An 18,814-nucleotide genomic window follows, 5' to 3' on the forward strand; every position below is an offset into this window, starting at 1 on the left:
GAGATAAACACGAATTACAGGCAGAATTAATTATTCCTTTTTTGAGATGATTCTTACCATAGACCATTAACTCAGGTAAGAGATTGTTAAACTGAAATAAACGGAGGCTCCCAGGTACTCCACTTTTGGCATGTATCATATCCTGCCTAGTATGGTACCTCTTGCTTGTCCATATCTCTCCCTGCTGGGCCTCCTGTGCCTAACACAGAGCCTAGCAACAATCGGTCCACAAAGAGTGTTTGCTGAATTGAAAAATGGCCACCCCTGAAGCCAGAGACATGTTTCTTTAACTTTCTATCCTAAGATGGATAAAGACAGGAAGAAGGGAGGGGTGCCAGCTGTGGAGGGCTATTTGGCATGACAAACATACCCTAGGCTTCTGGAAAAGTCTGCCTTCCCTCCTCTCATTTGCTTTACTTAACCCAGAGCCAAGCAAATGGATTGCTGGTCCATGACCCAGATGGAGCATTCAGCCCAATCCCTTCACCATAAACTACTGCCCTGGTTTTCTTCACAGGCACACAGCTCTTAGTTTATAAGCTGAGAGAAAAACAATTTTATTTGCGTTTTCTTTTGTCTGGCAAAACTGCAGCAGAGAAGAGAGTTGCCACATTTGTACTGTTTCTCAGGTAATATAGCTAGCTCTTTCTTTCCAGGAACTTGGGGGTATCAAAACGTAGTTTCTACATTGCAAGGTAAGTAGAAAGGAGCACCTGAGTCCTTAAGGGTCTTTCAGTTAAACTACCACTTTGAAAGAATAATCTCAAATATCAGTGGAGCTTCATTATATCTTTGGGGGAATGATAAATACCATTTAAGAAGCAATGTACCCACTAGTTTCAGGACAGGCACTAACTTACTTGATGACAAAAACGCATACTTTGGTATGCTAAACTAATTATTCAAAGATTAGGAAAGGAAACCAATACGTCAATTCATTATATACTACAGATGATATCATAGAGAAATTAAAGTGTTTGACTAGAAAGAACCTTAAACACAGCCCAATAATCTTCCATTAAATTTTATTAAGTTAAACTGTACTGCCTTACTATATCAATCAGGATAGGCTAGATAACAAATAACCTTAAAAATCTGTTACTTACAAAAAGAAGTTTTAACTTCTCATTTGTGCTAAATGCCCATCATGGGTCACAGAGTAAAGCCCTATTACTACAGATACTCAGGGACACAGACAGATGGGGTAACCACTACCTTGAACATCATCAGAAGGTCACAGCAGAAGGTGAAGTGTGCTCTGGCTATTAAACCTTCCACATGGAAGTGAGGCATGTCACTTCTGCTCATGTTTCGTTTGTTAATGCAAGTCATATGGCCATACGTAAGTTCAAGGGAATTCGAGAATGCTATCCTGCAAAACGCCCAAGAGGAGAACCCAAAATACTAAGTGAAGAGTAGTAATGCCTACACATTTGCATATAGTAGGCACTTAGCAAATTGCTTTTGTTAAGTACTGCAAGACAAATGAACTAATAGTAAGCACTAACTTTTTGAATTTTCTGACATTAACACTGAAAGTGTTACATAAAACAACAAAAATCCTTTTGAAAATGAAAGCTAAAAGGCAGTGATGATCATTTTGTATATTTTATGATTCTTATTCGTTTTAGCCATTGAAGCACTACTGAAATAGTGAAGAATATTAGGCTTATGACATAAAAACCCACTCAAAAGGAAACTTCATCTTCACAACTTGTGACTATACCATTTTACAAGAATTCCCCTAGAGTGATAGTTCCCTAAAATAACCAACCACCCCACTAAATAACAATGAATATATAAAGCGCAACAGTTTTCATAGGATCACATGTTAAATCTAGGATCCAGTAAGAAATAGGGAACAGCCTAGAGCTATCATTATTTCCACTTTTTTTTCAGATGAAAATACTGAGTTTGAAAGATTGTTAGTGATTTTATTGAGACTGCTTTATAGCTAGGTCTTCTGATTCTAAGTCCCATGACTTTGCAACAACCTATGCTTCTCCCTCACACATATTACCACTTCTGTTTGGATCTGTTAATATTTGAGAGACTGACTCTGTATGTAAATTGACATGTTATCTATTTTTACAAGAGGTCGTTATCACACACCATACATACTTTCAAATTTTTCACATCTAGGAAACATATATCCAAGTTATAATCTATTCATGTTTTACTTAATGTAGACAAGGAAAAACAAATAACATACATCTCTGCTGGCTTCCTGAAATATGTATTTTCAAAACATAAAACTTCAACATCAAGCATGTTAGTTTAGAATATTAGTTATTTGATATATTTCAGCCCTTACAAATATGCTGGCAAAAGATAATGTCTAAATAATCTGAATTGAACAAAAGTAGAAATATGAGATCTCATTGCTGATTTCATTTCAAAAGTGTATATTCTCATATTTCACATGTAGTTAAATTAACTAATTAGTTCTTTTACAATGGTTTATTTTTCATTTAGAGTGGTAAGTAAGCAGAAAGTCGAAGTTTTAGAAAGGATGAATGAAACCTATATATATTCTAATCTTTCCAAATATAATCTTCATAGCTCCCGCACAGACTGAAAATAGGTACTTAACCAAATGAATCAGATCCCCCAGAATAACATATGAAGTTTTAAACCTGAAGCCTATTATAATATTGTTAAATTTTTGAACATTAAAGTTATTTGGAATTTATGTACCAAAAAATTATTTTACAAAGAGACATTTGTTTAGACATAATAAGGGTGCCTTTCCTCTCTCCTCACACCCCACCCCCAATTTTGTAAACAGAAACCCAAAGACACAAAAACCGGATTAGCACTAGCAAGGTTACTGGACAAAACCACTTTAAAGAGAACTTACACCTGAAGAAAGAGAGAGATGGACAATGGAAAGTGTGGTGAAACAGTTCGCCTCATCCTCAAGGCTTCAGCAGAGAAGTATCACACTTACTTGGTTGTACTTCTTTTTTTAATTAAAATTTTTAATCGTTTTTCTCAATATCGCAGGTCATTAAAAGGGTCTGATTTTCTTTCTTTCCCTCCCTGAGCTTTTCCTGAGGGACCTAGTCGGTTAAACCCAGGCCTAATTGGGACTCTTCTGTTTCAGCATCAGTTCAGAAATTTCTTGATCTCCAGGGCAAAAGGCACTCACTGACGATGACCAGATGTCTACTTTCCAGACAAAGCAAGAAAAATAAAAGATACCTGCCTGGCCAGCCACCTGTTTAAAAGTCCCCTCTCCTGTCGAACGCACGAGCAACTTCTCAAGAGAAGACTTTGAGCAACTCCAAGTCGCACGCCGCCCTCGCAGGTCACAAGGAGACAGCCGCGAGGAAGTGCGAAAGCAGGTCACTGTAAGCACCCCTCGGAAAGAGACCCGCGGGTTCCAGCTCAGGCGCTAGGCGACAGCGAAAGCGTTCTATAAAACACGGATGACTTCAGGGATTTAAGAGAGAAAAAAAAAAAAAATCCAAAGACAGAACCGGCAACGGGGCCATTATCTTGCCCCAGTAAGGAAACGCCTTCCTTCCATCACTTACAGCGCTGATTAAGGGCGGGGGGGGGGGGCCGAGAGGGTATGAGGAGGAGGGAAGGGGGGGCATCTGCAGGTTTAGGGCTAAGGAAGGAACATTTTCTCACCACTTAGGCTGTTGCTGGACCTCAGGCTCCTTCCACAGAGACACTGCAGCATATGCACTCCTTTCTTCAAAGAAAGCTCAAGAATCTTCATGGAGAAGCGCGTGTGTGGGGATGGTCAACCCCCCGCCCACCTCCGCTAATTGTCCAACCAAAAGGCGGCCTGTCTTCGGAAGCCGGATCCCGAATCCATGGTCCGTGCGTCCCGGGGAGAGAGCAGTTCGCACCTTGGCGGGGCCGGAGCCGGGGCCAGGGCAGGAGCACAGCGGACGCGGGGCCGGGAACGGGCGGGGAGTAGGAACGGCCGCCCGGCTGGGGACAGCCCCTGGGGGAGCGGGAGGCGCGGCCACACCCCAGCGGGCTCGACCGTGACACTTTGGGACTTCCCGAAGGAGGCGGCGGGGCTGCGGGCTGGAGGGTGAGCGCACCGGCTGCGCGGAGGACGTCACCGTGGGTTGCTGCCCCTTTCCAGGTGCGGGCGCAGGGAGGGAAGAGGGCGGGGTCCCCGGGGTCCCTGGCCTTCTGGCCTGGGGGCTCGGGACACCCCCTCAGTTTCTGTTCTCCGCGTCGGGCGGTGAGCCCTGGCCGCCCGGCTGCGGGGCGCGGAGAGGAGCTCCCGGGCCGGAAGGCAGCGCTCCCGCGGGCTGCGCGCGGGCCAAGGGCGACTCCGGCGTGGGAATCCGGCGGAAAGGAAGCGCCCGCAGGAAGGGCTGGACCCTGGAGGCTGCCGAGCGTCAGAAGCGACTCCGGGGAACTGGGGGGTGGGGCTGGGGAGGCGGGGATGTGAAATAAAGAAAGCTCTTGGATTCAGGCGCGGAGAGCGAATGGGTCTCTAGGCATGGGCCGGGCGCTGAGGTGGGGGTCTGGACACCTGGATTTTCTGATCCGGGCTCTGTGACCTTGGGTAAGTTACATACCACCCTGGGCTTCACTTTCTCTCTCCGCAAATCAGGGCGGGGAAGAGGGTGCAGAATAGAGAACCGGCAGCTGCTTGTTTGTCCCCGTGCCTCCCAGTCTCCTGGAAAAGCTTAGCACAGGTGCCACGGGAAGGCAGGTGCAGGTGGAGTAAGGAAGGCCAGAAGGGACGGCCAGAGTTACAGAAGGAGACAGATGAGGCGGGAACTCTTAAAACAACAGCGGTATTTAACTTTTTTTTTTTAACATCTTTATTGGAGTATAATTGCTTTACAATGGTGTGTTAGTTTCTGCTTTATAACAAGGTGAATCAGTTATACATATACATATGTTCCCATATCTCTTCCCTCTTGCGTCTCCCTCCCTCCCACCCTCCCTATCCCACCCTCTAGGTGGTCACAAAGCACAGAGCTGATCTCCCCAAGCTATGCAGCTGCTTCCCACTAGCTATCTATTTTACGTTTGGTACTGTATATATGTCCATGCCACTCTCATTTTGTCACAGCTTACCCTTCCCCCTCCCCATATCCTCAAGTCCATTCTCTAGTAGGTCTCTGTCTTTATTCCCGTCTTGCCCCTAGGTTCTTCATGAACTTTTTTTTTATTATTCTTAGATTCCATACATATGTGTTAGCATACAGTATTTCTTTTTCTCCTTCTGACTTACTTCACTTTGTATGACAGACTGTAGGTCCATCCACCTCACTACAAATAACTCAATTTCGTTTCTTTATATGGCTGAGTAATATTCCATCGTATATATGTGCCACATCTTCTTTATCCACTCATCTGTTGATGGACACTTAGGTTGCTTCCATGTCCTGGCTATTGTTAATAGAGCTGCAATGAACATTTTGGTACATGACTCTTTTTGAATTATGGTTTTCTCAGGGTATATGCCCAGTAGTGGGATTGCTGGGTCATAAGGTAGTTCTATTTGTAGTTTTTGAAGGAACCTCCATACTGTTCTCCATAGTGGCTGTACCAATTCACATTCCCACCAGCAGTGCGAGAGTGTTCCCTTTTCTCCACACCCTCTCCAGCATTTATTGTTTCTAGATTTTTTCAAGATGGCCATTCTGACCAGTGTGAGATGATATCTCATTGTAGTTTTGATTTGCATTTCTCTAATGATTAATGATGTTGAGCATTCTTTCATGTGTTTGTTGGCAATCTGTATATCTTCTTTGGAGAAATGTCTATTTAGGTCTTCTGTCCATTTTTGGATTGGGTTGTTTGTTTTGATATTGAGCTGCTTGTAAAGTTTGGAGATTAATCCTTTGTCAGTTGCTTCATTTGCAAATATTTTCTCCCATTCTGAGGGTTGTCTTTTGGTCTTCTTTATGGTTTCCTTTGCTGTGCAAAAGCTTTTAAGTTTCATTAGGTAACATTTATTTTTGTTTTTATTTCCATTTCTCTAGGAGGTGGGTCAAAAAGGATCTTGCTGTGATTTATGTCATAGAGTGTGACTCTACTACCCAAAGCAATCTACAGATTTAATACAATCCCTATCAAACTACCACTGGCATTTTTCACAGAACTAGAACAAAAAATTTCACAATTTGTATGGAAACACAAAAGACCCCGAATAGCCAAAGCAATCTTGAGAACGAAAAATGGAGCTGGAGGAATCAGGCTCCCTGACTTCAGACTATACTACAAAGCTACAGTAATCAAGGCAGTATGGTACTGGCACAAAAACAGAAATATAGATCAATGGAACAGAATAGAAATCCCAGAGATAAACCCACACACATATGGTCACCTTATCTTTGATAAAGGAGGCAAGAATATACAGTGGAGAAAAGACAGCCTCTTCAATAAGTGGTGCTGGGAAAACTGGACAGCTACATGTAAAAGTATGAAATTAGAACACTCCCTAACACCATACACAAAAATAAACTCAAAATGGATTAAAGACCTAAATGTAAGGCCAGACACTGTCAAACTCTTAGAGGAAAACATAGGCAGTATTTAACTTTGATGCGATATTCTGTTAGGCTCTGTCTCTGCCAACTGGCCCGAAAGATGACTAGGGAGCTTCCCTTTGGGTCTAAAGGTCTCGATTTTTTTTTTTCCATCATCCTTTGCATTTGTCTTTTTCTTTTTTCTTTTCTTTTCTTCCTCCCTCCCTCCCTCCCCTTCCTTTCCTTTCCTTTCCTTTCCTTTCCTTTCCCTTCCCTTCCCCTCCCCTCCCCTCCCTTCCCCTCCTCCCCTCCCTTCCCCTCCTCCCCTCCCCTCCCCTCCCCTCCCCTCTCCTCTCCCTTCCTTCCTTCCTTCCTTCTCAGAGGCCATCATTGCCCTTTTGGAAGAAGTTTTATGAGTGATGCATACGAAGAATGCTGGCATTGGGATCAGACTCCACCCTATCAGGAATTTCAGGGCAAGAAGGGTCCTTAGTGGACACAGCAATACAGCAAGTAGTTAAAAGCACAGACACCAACAACAGGCAGCCACAGTGAAAATTCCTACTAGCTGTGTGACCTTGAACAAATCACTTAACCTCTTTGTGCCTCAGTTTCCCTATCTCTAAGAGAGAGTTAATAATAACATCTACCTTCTATACCCCTTGTTGAGTGTTTAAGAAAAAGAAACTTGATAGAAAATAAGTGTGATAATAGTGTTAGCAATTATTATTCCTTAGTCCTCAACCTGTAGGGTTTTCCATCACTCCCACCTTCCCATGAATGCCAGCGTCCATTTCAGTGTCCACATTTCTGCTTGAACAGTTCAGGTGACAGAATTCACCAGCTCCCCAGGGAGTTCATTGCACAAAACCTGTTTGAAGATTTATCCTGACATTGAACCAAAATCTTACTTTACTTTCTTTCCACCCATTGTCCCCAGACCACCTAGCACTAGCTGGTTAGCTCTTCCCAGCAAAGGAGTGAAAATGGTTTTCATCACCCCTTTCCTCTTTCTCTTCTATAGGCTAATCCTTCACAGTTCTTGTGGGGTTCCCTGGAGATTGAAGCTTAAGGTTGAAGTTGCCTGGAAAAATATTCTTTCAGAAGTCTCTTCCTTATTCCTCTCAAAGATGATGGAAGAAAGCCAGAACATCAGCAGGGTCTCCTAAGCCTTCAGCCACCACTGGCTCCACATTCTCTTAAGTCCTTTCAGAATTGAGCTCCAGGCAAGGTCATTTGGGGTGGTTCCAAGACTCAAGAAGACATGTGCAGACCTTCCTTCCAGTTGCCCCTTAGTCCCCTTGTTCAGTGTGATCACCAAAGCTCTGTGGGCTCCACAGTCCTTGAAGAACTTGCTAAAGCCACCACACTGTCATCACTGGAGAGGCTCTGAGGCTCCAGGGCAAGCTGGGCCATGGCCTTTGTCTTTCCGGTCTCTGCGGGAATTAGTGAGAAACTTGACTCATCTGGGGATTCTACCCATAGAAATTCCCCACGGAGAGGGAGATAATTAGCAAAAGGAAAACATCTAAAAATAGTCTTTCCTGCTGCAGCAGAGACAGAGAGCTTTCCGGTAGAGCTCTCCTGCTCTGGAACCCAATGCCTAGAGCTGTTTTGTACTTTGAGAGAAAAGCTATTCCTTGAAACGTAGCAAAGGAATAGGATGAGGCCCCTATCAAGGAACTTGGGCAGAGCAAGCAAATCCATGTGTGATTTAAAACACACATGACCTCTAGAGCATCAATTCTCATATTCACAACAAGCCTTTCTGCCTACCCGGCAAGACTGTTGCAAGGATTCAATGAGGTGAAACATGTGAAAGAGCTTTGAAGATTTTAATTATCTACACAAGATAGGGTGCTCTTATCAACTGCCCTGGGTTCTAGGTGCACCTTAATGGTCTAACATAGTGGCTCTTATATTTGATTATAGTTCTGTCTCCTTAACAGATCTATAAACTCTTAGAAAACAGGGCAGGAAAGCCAACTCTGTCACAAATAATACTTAAATGTCCTGCTGTCTTGTTTAAGCAGCTGTCACAATGATTCTTATGGCCAGGTATATTCATCGCAAAGAAAGTAAATCATCATAGTACTTGGAAAACAAACTGGGGGATCACATTTATAGATATTTTTTGTTGTTATTGAACTCTCAGATGAGTTCAGATTACACCAAAGTGAGCACATAACATTTAAATTCAAAATATTTTCTTACTATAAATTATGGATATTTGGTTGAAGTAGGTATAAAGAAGAATTGATCAATTGAATTGTATTACTTAGAGTTAGTTTTAAAAAAATAAAGATTTTTGCCCTTATCAGACTTTCATGTACATGCTTGTTAAAACAACTCCTAAGGTGACATCCAGCTTCACAGTCAGGTATGTAGATATATAGTCTTCCTTAAGTATCTTGGGCAGAACATAAGGAGACTGCATTTTTACAAGTACCACAACATCCAAAAGCAAGACAAAACAAGCAAATAGTAATAGCCAGGTGCACAACGGATGGTAGGAAAAGAGCATATTTTAGTTTAATCAAAACTTGGAAATTTTCTGCTTTCTGTGTGTTATTCCATAAGCCAAAATGAAATTTTTGCTGGCAATTATATTTTTAAATTTTAAATTGAAGATATATAATGACCAAATTTTAAGTTATCTGCCTCTAATTAAAATTTCATAAGTTAGATATTCTTTCTGTTTTCTTATTGACCTTGGACCAACTCTAGCAAGTGACTCGCCAGTGTAATTTCAAAATGAAATCATTTATCACTTTCTGAGAGGGATTGGGAAATCTGGTACATAATGATAGGTGAACTTATTTAAATTCTTAGTATCTAAATTTTTCATTTTATAAAGAGTTATTTACTCACAGATGGTATAAATTAATAACTGTATGAGGAAGTTCTGAGATTTTTAAGTGGTAATTTATTTCTGTTCATATTAAACATAGGAATCTGTTGACTCTTGACATCAGCTCTTCAATTAATGTATGTATCTGTTTGGAAGCCTATATTGAATCAGTAATAGCATACTCAAGAGTATTGCCAGGTCCGAAAACTTTTAATGAGTATATTAATGTCAAAATGTCTATCAAAAGGAAAGCAACTTTATTTCACAAAGAAACCAAACCAACATATAAACTGAAAGATGAAAACCAGTCTAATAGCTAACACAGTATCTTTGTTCTATGTTATATGTCTAGTCCACCGACTGCCAGGATAAAAACCAGGTCTGTATCTCATGTCTTTAGAAATACCCTCAAATCCAATTTTTATAGGCAACTATCAGAGACTGAATGTTTATATCTCCCTAAAATTCATATATTGAAATTCTAACCCCTAAGGTATTGGGAAGTGGCATCTTTGGGAAGCTTCACCCTCATGAATGGCATTGGTGCCCTTATAAAAGAGACCCCAGAGAGCTCTCTCTCCCCTTTCACCATGTGAAGTCACAGGGAGAAGATGGCCATCTATGAGTCAGGAAGCAAGCCCTCACCAGACACTGGATCTGCTAGTGCCTTGATCTTGGACTTCCCAGACTCTAGAACTGTGAGTAACAAATGTTGGTTGTTTAGGCCACCTAATCTAAGGTACTTTTTGTTATAGCAGCCTCAACAGACAAAGAAAGCAGGAAAATCAATCTTATCAGATGTGATAAAAACAGTCACTGGCAGCAAACTTATTTATTAATGACATATATGATCCAAATAAGTTAAAATCACTTTAAACTATTTTCAAAAAAGCAATGCATGAGGTTTTTCTATTGTTATCTTCTTCCTCTTGTTCTTTTTTTATTTGTTGTTCTTCTATTTATTCTTCTCTGAACTTTTTTTTTTTTTTTTTTTTTTTTTTTTGCGGTACATGGGCCTCTCACTCTTGTGGCCTCTCCCGCTGCGGAGCACAGGCTCCGGACACGCAGGCTCAGCGGCCATGGCTCACGGGCCCAGCCGCTCCACGGCATGTGGGATCTTCCCAGACCGGCGCACGAACCCGTGTCCCCTGCATCGGCAGGCGGACTCTCAACCACTGCACCACCAGGGAAGCCCTCTAAACTTTTTATTTTGAAATAAATTGAGACTTACAGACAAGTTGCAAAATAATAGAGTTCATGTATACTCTTCACCCAACTTCTCTTACTATTAACAACTCACATAACCAGTGTATAGTTATCAAAACCAGAAAATTTATACTGGAACCATGCTATCAAATAAACTACAAATTTTATTGAATTTTTACCAGGTTTTTTTCCCCCTAATGCCCTTTTCCTATTCCAGGATCCAACTAGGATCCACCCTGCACTTAGTTGTGTGTCCTTAGTCTCCTTCAGTGTATGGCAGTTCCCCAGTCTCTTCTTATCTTTCAGGACTTTGAAACTTCTGATAAATATTGATCAAATATTTTGTGGAATGTCTTTCAATTTGGGCTTGTCTGATGCTTTCTAGTGATTAGTCGACAGTTATTCATTTTCAGCAAGAATGCCACAGAAGTGATGTAGGATCTTATCAAGAGCTACATGATGTCAGCAGTGTTATTAACATCAATCACTTGGTTAAGGTAGTGTCTGCTAGGTTTCTGTACTGTCAAGTTATATTTTACTTTCATTTATGGTTGATAAATATCTTGAAGAAGAAACTCTGAGGCTATGCTAATATCCTGTTTCTCCTTCAACTTTCATCCGCTGATGTTAGCATCCATTGGTGGAACTTGCTTGCAGTAATTATTATTGTGCTGTTTCCCTAATAGTAACTTTGTATTTTCCTAATTATTTCTATTGTAATGGGAATTCTTCTGCAAGAGCTGTAAATTCTCCCCCGCTTATTTATTTATTCAAGTATTTATTTATATCAGTATGGCCTCAGGAATGTTTATTCTATGCATTATAATCCAATACTATCATTTATTTTGTGTTTCAAATTGTTTCAACTTTAGCCTTCAGGAGATCCTTTTGGTTGGCTCTGGTGTCTTTTTATGAGCAGTTCCTTAATTTTCTAGCATCACAAGGTATTCCAAGTTTACCTTTTATTTTCCAGCCCTAGCTCTGGAATCAACTCATTCTCAAATGAGTCTAATACTTTTTATTGGAAAATAGTATTTAGGAACTAAAATCGGGGTGCTAGTGTGCCCATTGTTACTGGGGTGTCATTGATCCTAGGTTCTCTCAGTGGAGAAAGCTATGAAATATATGCATATATACAAACCCACAATACACATCCATCATATTTATTTCTGTTGATAAATATATATATCTCCCTATACAGATATCTATATGTAGAAATATCTATGTGTAGATATATCCATACATAAATAAATAATAGATATCTATACATGATAAGTATAGATATAGCTATAGATGGTTAACACCTATGATTCCAATCCAACATCACAATTTCCGTTTTAGTCTTTGCCCTCTCCTTATTTGTAACTTCTTTTTCCAACAGTGAAAAATATTTTTTTATTTATAATATATTCACTTGTTCATTCAATCCTAGTATGTACTTAAAGTAGTTACAGAATTCCTAACCAACACTCTTGTGAGAAACAGATTTATTACTAGAGTACAGCATTGAGGCACATTTGTTTTCGTCTTTAGCCTTATACAGTCAAAATATTATTATCGACTTTGTTTTTGATAGATTTTTCTTTTCTTCTCCATTCTCTTCAGTGTGGTTTAGTTATTCATTTGTAATCCAGTTAGGTTCCTTTGTTATTGTTTATCTTCCATATTGGTTGATTTTAATTATTTAATTACTTTATTATTATTTGAATATGTAAAACATGGTATGTTTTTGTATGGTTCTAAGGGTCAAAGCTACAAAAAAGTATACTCCAATAAGTTTTACACTCTCATCCTCCTGTCCTATTCCCATTTCCCCTTCCTTCCACTCCTTTTCCAACAACCCCTTATAGGCAACTGGTCTCTTTAATTTCTGATTTATCTTCCATAGGTTTCTTTTGCACAAAATAGCACACACTCTGCTATGTAGTGGCATTTAGGTTATTTTCAATATTTTGCAATTGCAAATAATACTGCAATAAATAACTTGTGTAGTATTTTCATATTGCTGGAAATTATCTTCAGGATAGATACTAGAAATGAGAATGCTGAGTCAAAAAGCAAGTATACAGGTAGTTTTGTTAGCTCTTGCCAAATTTCTCTTCAAAAGCTTGGGTGACTGGGTCAGCCCCTCCCACCAGTGCACTGCAGCAGCAGCCATGGCCCTGCCAGGACAGGAGGGCTGATGCAGCTCATGTAGGAGACACCCCTTGAGAATATGACTCTGGTGGCCAGGCAGGATTGTGCTTCTGAGCTCTACAGGACATCTCCTACATAAGGCCACACCTTCAAGAATGTGAGAGGTAGCTGACTTACCTGATACATGGAAGAGGTAAGCACAGAGAACTAGGCAAAATGAGGAGACAGAGGAATATGGTCCTATTGTATTGAAAGAATAAGACAAAACTTCAGAGAAATAACTAAATGAAGATAATTCTATCTAACTGATAGAATTCAAAGTAATGGTCATAAAAATGCCCACCAAACTCAGGAGAATACTGGATAAACACAGTGAGAACGTCAACAAAATATAAGAAAGTACCAAATAGAAGTTATAATTGAACAGAAAAATACACTAGTGGGTCCAGTAGCTGATTGGATGAGGTAGAAGAACAAATAAGCATGCTGGAAGACAAAGCAATAGAACTCACCTAGAGAGAGAGAAAAATGAAAAAGAATTTTAAAAAGTAAAAATACCTTCAGGGACCTTTGTGACATCATCAAGCAGAATAACATTCACATTATATGGGTCCCAGAAGGAGAAAAGAGATTAAAAGGCCCAGAAAATTTATTTGAAGATATAATGGCTGAAAACTTTCTTAATCTGGGGAAGGAAACAGAAAGCTAGGTCCAGGAAGCCCAGAGAGTTTCATTAAGATGAACCCAAAGAGACACACACCAAGAGACATTATAATTAAAAGAGTAAAAGTTAAGAATAAAGAGAGAATCCTTAAAAGCAGCAAAAGAAAAATTTGTTATGTACAAGGGAAGCCCCATAAGGCTATCAGGAGATTTTTCAGCAGAAACTTTACAGGCCAGAAGGAAGCGGTATAACATATTCAAAATGCTGAAAGGAAAAAAACTTCAAACCAAGAATTCTCTACCCCAAAAGATTAATATTCAGAATTGAAGGAATTAAGAGTTTCCCAGATATGCAAAACTAAAGGAGTTCATCACCACTAAACCAGCCCTATAAGAAATGATAAAGGAACTTCTTTAATCTGAAAAGAAATTATGCTAATTAATAATAAGAAAACATATAAAATAAAAATCTCACTGGAAGAGGTAAATATGTAATAAAGATAGTGGATCAGTGATGTATAAAGCAGGCATGAAGGTTAAAAGACAAAAGTAGTAGAATTAACTAAAAATATAAAAATTAGTTAAGGGTTGCATAAAATAAAAAGATACAAAATGTGTCATCAAAAGTATAAAATGGGAGTGAGGGCAGTGAATTAAAAGATAAAGCTTTGAAATGTGTTCAAATTTAAGTTGCTACCAACTTAACACAGACTGCTGTTTACAAAGGATAGTATATGTGAGCCTAACAGTAACAACAAGGAAAAAACTTATAGTAAATACACAAAAGAAAATGAGAAAGAAATCTCAACATAACACTGCAGAAAACCACCAAAACACAAGAGAAGAGAAGAGGAAAGGAACTACAAAAACAGCCAGAAAACAATTAACAAAATGGCTATCAGTACACACTTATCAATAATAACTTTAAATGTTAATGGATTAATTCATCAATCAAAAGACAGACAGTGGCTGAATGGATAAACAAGACCTATCTGTATGTTGCCTATAAGAGACTCCCTATAGAAGTAAGGGCACACACAAACTGAAAGTGAAGGGGTGGAAAGAGATATTCCATGCAAATGGAAATGAAAAGAAAACTGGAGTAGCTATACTCATATCAGACAAAATAGACTTTAGAACAAAGACTGTAAAAAAAGACAAAGAAGGACATTGCATAATGATATACGGGGTCAATACAACAAGATAATATAACATTTATAAATATAGATGCACCCACTATAGGAGCACCAAAATATAGAAAGCAAACATTAATAAAATTAAAAGAAGAAACTGAAAACAATACAATAATAGTGAGGAAATCTAACAGCCTACTCTTCATATTAGGTCACGAAACAAGTCTCAATAAATTCAAGAAGACTGAAATCCTATCAAGCACCTTCTAGGACCACAATGATATTAAACTAGAAATCAATAACAGGGAAAAAACACAATTATGTGGCGAGTAAACAACATGCTACACAGAAACCAATGGGTCATCAAAGAAATCAAAGGAGAAACCAAAAAGTACCTAGAGACAAATGAAAACAAAAATAAAACATACCCAAATCTTTCATATGCAGCAAAAGTGGTTCTAAGAGGAAAGTTCATAGCAATACAGGCCTACCTCAAGAAACAATCTAACTTTACACCTAAAGTAACTTGAAAAAGAGGACAAACAAAGCACAAGATCAGTAGAAGTAGGGAAATAATAAAGATCAGAGTGAAAGTCAATGAACTAGAGACAAAAAAGAAGGAAAGGAAGGAAGGAAGGCAGGAAGAAAGGTCAATGAAACTAACTGGTTCTTTGAAAAGATAAAATCAACAAGCTTTAGCTTGACTAATCAAGAAAAAAAGAGATCAGGCTCAAATAAATAAAATCAGAAATGAAAGAGAAGTTACAACTGATACCACAGAAATGCAAAGGATCATAAGGGACTACTACTAACTGTTATACACCAACAAATTGGACAACCAAGAAGAAATGGATAAATTCCTAGAAACACACAATCTTCTAACACTGAATCATGAAGAAATAGAAAATCAAATAGATCAATTACTAATCAAGGGATTAAAAGAGTAATCAAAAATCTCCCAACAAACAAAAGCCCAAGACCAGATAGATGGCTTCACTGGTGAATTCTATAAAATAGTCAAAGAAGATTTAACACCTATCCTTCTCAAACTCTTCCAAAAATACTGAAGATGAGAGAAGTCTTCCAAACACATTTTACAAAGCCATCATTGTCCCGATACCAAAACCAGACAAGGACACCACACACAAAAAAATAATTAAAGGCCAATATCCTTCTTGAACATAGAAGCAAAAATCCTCAGTGAAATATTACCAAACAGAATTCCAACAATACATTAAAAGGATCATACATCATGATCAACTGGATTTATTTTTGGGATGCAAGAATGATTCAACATCCACAAATCAACCAATGTGATATACCACATTCATAAAATGAAGGAAAAAATCATACAGTCACTTCAATAGATGGAGAAAAAGCACTTGACAAAATTCATCATCCATTTACGATAACAGCTCTCAACAAAGTGGGTATATGTTGAGGCATGTACCTCAACATAAGAAGGCCATATATGACAAACCCACAGCTAACATCATACTCAACAGTGAAAAGCTGAAAGATTTTCCTCGAAGATCAGGACAAGACAAGGATGCCCATTCTTGCCACTTTTATTTAACGTAGTATCAGAAGCCCTAGTCACAGAAGTTGGGCAAGAAAAAGAAATAAAACAGATCCAAATTGGAAGGGAAGAAGTAAAACTGCCATTATTTGCAAATGACATGATACTATATATAGAAAACCCTAAGGACTTCACCAAGGGTATTAGAACTAATAAATTAATTCAGTAAAGTTGCAGAATATAAAATCCATATACAAAATATTGTGGCATTTCTATACATTGATAACAAACAATCAGAAATTAAGAAAACAATCTCATTTACAATCATCAAAAAGAATACAATACCTAGGAATAAATTTAACCAAGGAGGTAAAAGATTTGTGCACTGGAAACTATAAGACACACTGATGAAAGAAACTGAAGATGATGCAAATAAATGGAAAGCTATTCTGTGCTCATGGATTGGAAGATTTAATATTGTTACAATGTCCACACTACCCAAAACAATCTACAGGTTCAATGAAATCCTTATCAAAATTCTAATGACATATTTCACAGAACTAGAAAAAGTAATTCTAAAATGTGTATGAAACCACAAACAACCAAAATAGCCGAACAATCTTGAGAAAGAACAAAGCTGGAGGTATCACGCTCCCTGATTTCAAACCATACTACAAAAGCTATAGTAATCAAAACAGAATGGTACATAAAAACAGACACACAGATCAACAGAATAGAATTGAGAGCTCTGAAATATATCCACAAGTACATGAACAATTAATTTATAACAAAGGAGAAAAGAACATACAATGGAGAAAGGACAGCCTCTTCAATAAATGACATTGGGAAAACTGGAGAGCCATATGCAATAGAATGAAACTAGACCACTGTCTTATACCATACCCCAAAATTAACTCAAAATGGATTGAAGACTTGAATATAAGACCTGAATATAAAACCATAATATTCCTAGAAGAAAACACAGGTGATAACCTCACTGGCATTGGCCTTAATGATGTTTTTGTGGCTCTGACTCCAAAGCCAATGGAAACAGAAGCAGAAATAAACAAATGGGATTATATCAAACTGAAAAGCTTTGCACAGCAAAGGAAACTATAATCAAAATGAAAAGGCAACCTACCAAATGGGAGAAGGTATTTGCAAATCATATATCCAATAAAGGATTAATATCTAAACTACATAGAGCTCATACAACTCAACAACAAAGAAACAACCCAATTTAAAAATGGGCAGAGAAGCTGAACAGACATTTTTCCAAAGAAGATGTACAAATGGCCAAAAGGCACATGAAAAGATGTTCAACATCACTAATTATTAGGGAAATGCAAGTCAAAACCACAATGAGGTATCATCTCACACCTGTTAGAATGGCTATCTTTGAAAAGACGAGAAATAAATGTTGGAGAGTATGTAAAGAAAAGTGAAACCTCGCTTCTGGGTAATTATCCAAAGAGCATGAAAACACCAATTTGAAAAGATACATGCATCCCTATGTTCGTTGGCAGCATTATTTATAACATCCAGGATATGGAAACAACCTAAAAGTCCAGCAATGAATGAATAGGTAAAGAAGATGGCATTGAAATTAAATTAAACTATATTAAATTAAAATTTAAAAAAAATTGAGATAGGAGTTCAAAACAAGGTCAGTGTCATTGGAAAAAGGGAGTAAAGTTTCAAGGTATCTTTTAACCCATTCACTCATTTATGCACCCTTCCCACAATTATTTAGAAACTAAAACTAACTTCTTACCCTAAAAAGCTAGCAAAAGAAGAGAGGTGTTTAAACCAGAAGTAAAACACAGCTTTGCCAAACTGGTAGTACTGCAGATTTTAGTGAAGGCACAAGGAAGTGAGTGGTTCATTCTATCTTTGAGGGTGGGAAGTAAGCTGTTAGAAAAAGCTTCATATAGATTAAGAAACTTGAGGTGAACTGAAGGAGATATCTCTCACTTAAATATTGAATGCCCAATGCTTAATAAATGTTACCACCTTACTTTCTAGCCACACTTAATTGGTACTGCCTCCACTAAAGAATAAATCCTGCTTCTGAAAAACCCAGCAACCAGAATTCAGACTCTATATTTACCCCCAGTTCTGTCCCATGTTCACCATAGGTATATCTTATTGTATCAGACTCAAAAACACGCATGGTATACTGTTGTTACTTTTACATTACTTTCTGACCAAACCTGCTGAGGTGAGGTTAATAAATAAGACATCTATGCCTGTCCTCCAACCTTCCCACCCCAGACCCCAATCTTCAAATAAATAATACATCGGGATTTGCTGCTACCATTGGACATTTTCCATTCTCTTCTAGTAGCACTTTAACAAGTTGTTTTGAATAAATGCAGACCTTTTCATCTATAGCTATACAAATAAGGTTGCTAAGGATAGAAACCTGTGAAAATGATTGTCAGAGCAAAGCGGAGAGGAGCAATTCCAGTTGCCTAGGAGGAAGGTAAAGGATGGATAAACACACTCCAATATAGTGACATTTGTCAAGAACAGAAGTCTTCCAAAAGACAGGAAAAGGAAATGTATTTGTGGACTGACTTCATTCAGGATTTAAGGGAATAAAATTTTAACATAAGTCAAACCAAGATAGGCGATATCTATCCCCATCCTTTAACAGAAAAGAAGACAAAAAAGGGAAGAGTGATTTCCTGTAAAGTCACTTGGCTCCCAGTGACAGAGCTGCAACTCTTAACTCAGGACACTGCCTCCCAGGGCAATATTCTTTACAAAGTACTATGCTAACTGCTTCTGGTTTTGAAAATGTAAGGATAATGTAAGAATCAAAGTTATTTTATTTTATAAATGC

The 18,814-nt window shown here is 38.6% G+C and overlaps 1 protein-coding gene across 3 annotated transcripts in view; it reads right to left on the reverse strand.

Annotated features, from left to right (window-relative positions):
• Positions 1 to 18,814, reverse strand: part of FGF12 (fibroblast growth factor 12) — a 567,554-nt gene that overhangs the window by 350,286 nt on the left and 198,454 nt on the right. The window contains exon 1 of one of the 3 annotated variants that reach the window (XM_073804027.1): positions 3,640 to 4,312. The exons of the other annotated variants lie outside the window; for them this stretch is intronic. Coding sequence (XP_073660128.1) covers positions 3,640 to 3,730 — 91 coding nt within the window. The 5' untranslated portion in view covers positions 3,731 to 4,312. Of the gene's footprint in view, positions 1 to 3,639; positions 4,313 to 18,814 lie in introns of those variants that run through there. 3 annotated transcript variants of the gene reach the window in all.

The sequence above is a fragment of the Tursiops truncatus genome, chromosome 4 (genome assembly GCF_011762595.2).
Source record: "Tursiops truncatus isolate mTurTru1 chromosome 4, mTurTru1.mat.Y, whole genome shotgun sequence".
Taxonomy (NCBI): domain Eukaryota; kingdom Metazoa; phylum Chordata; class Mammalia; order Artiodactyla; family Delphinidae; genus Tursiops; species Tursiops truncatus.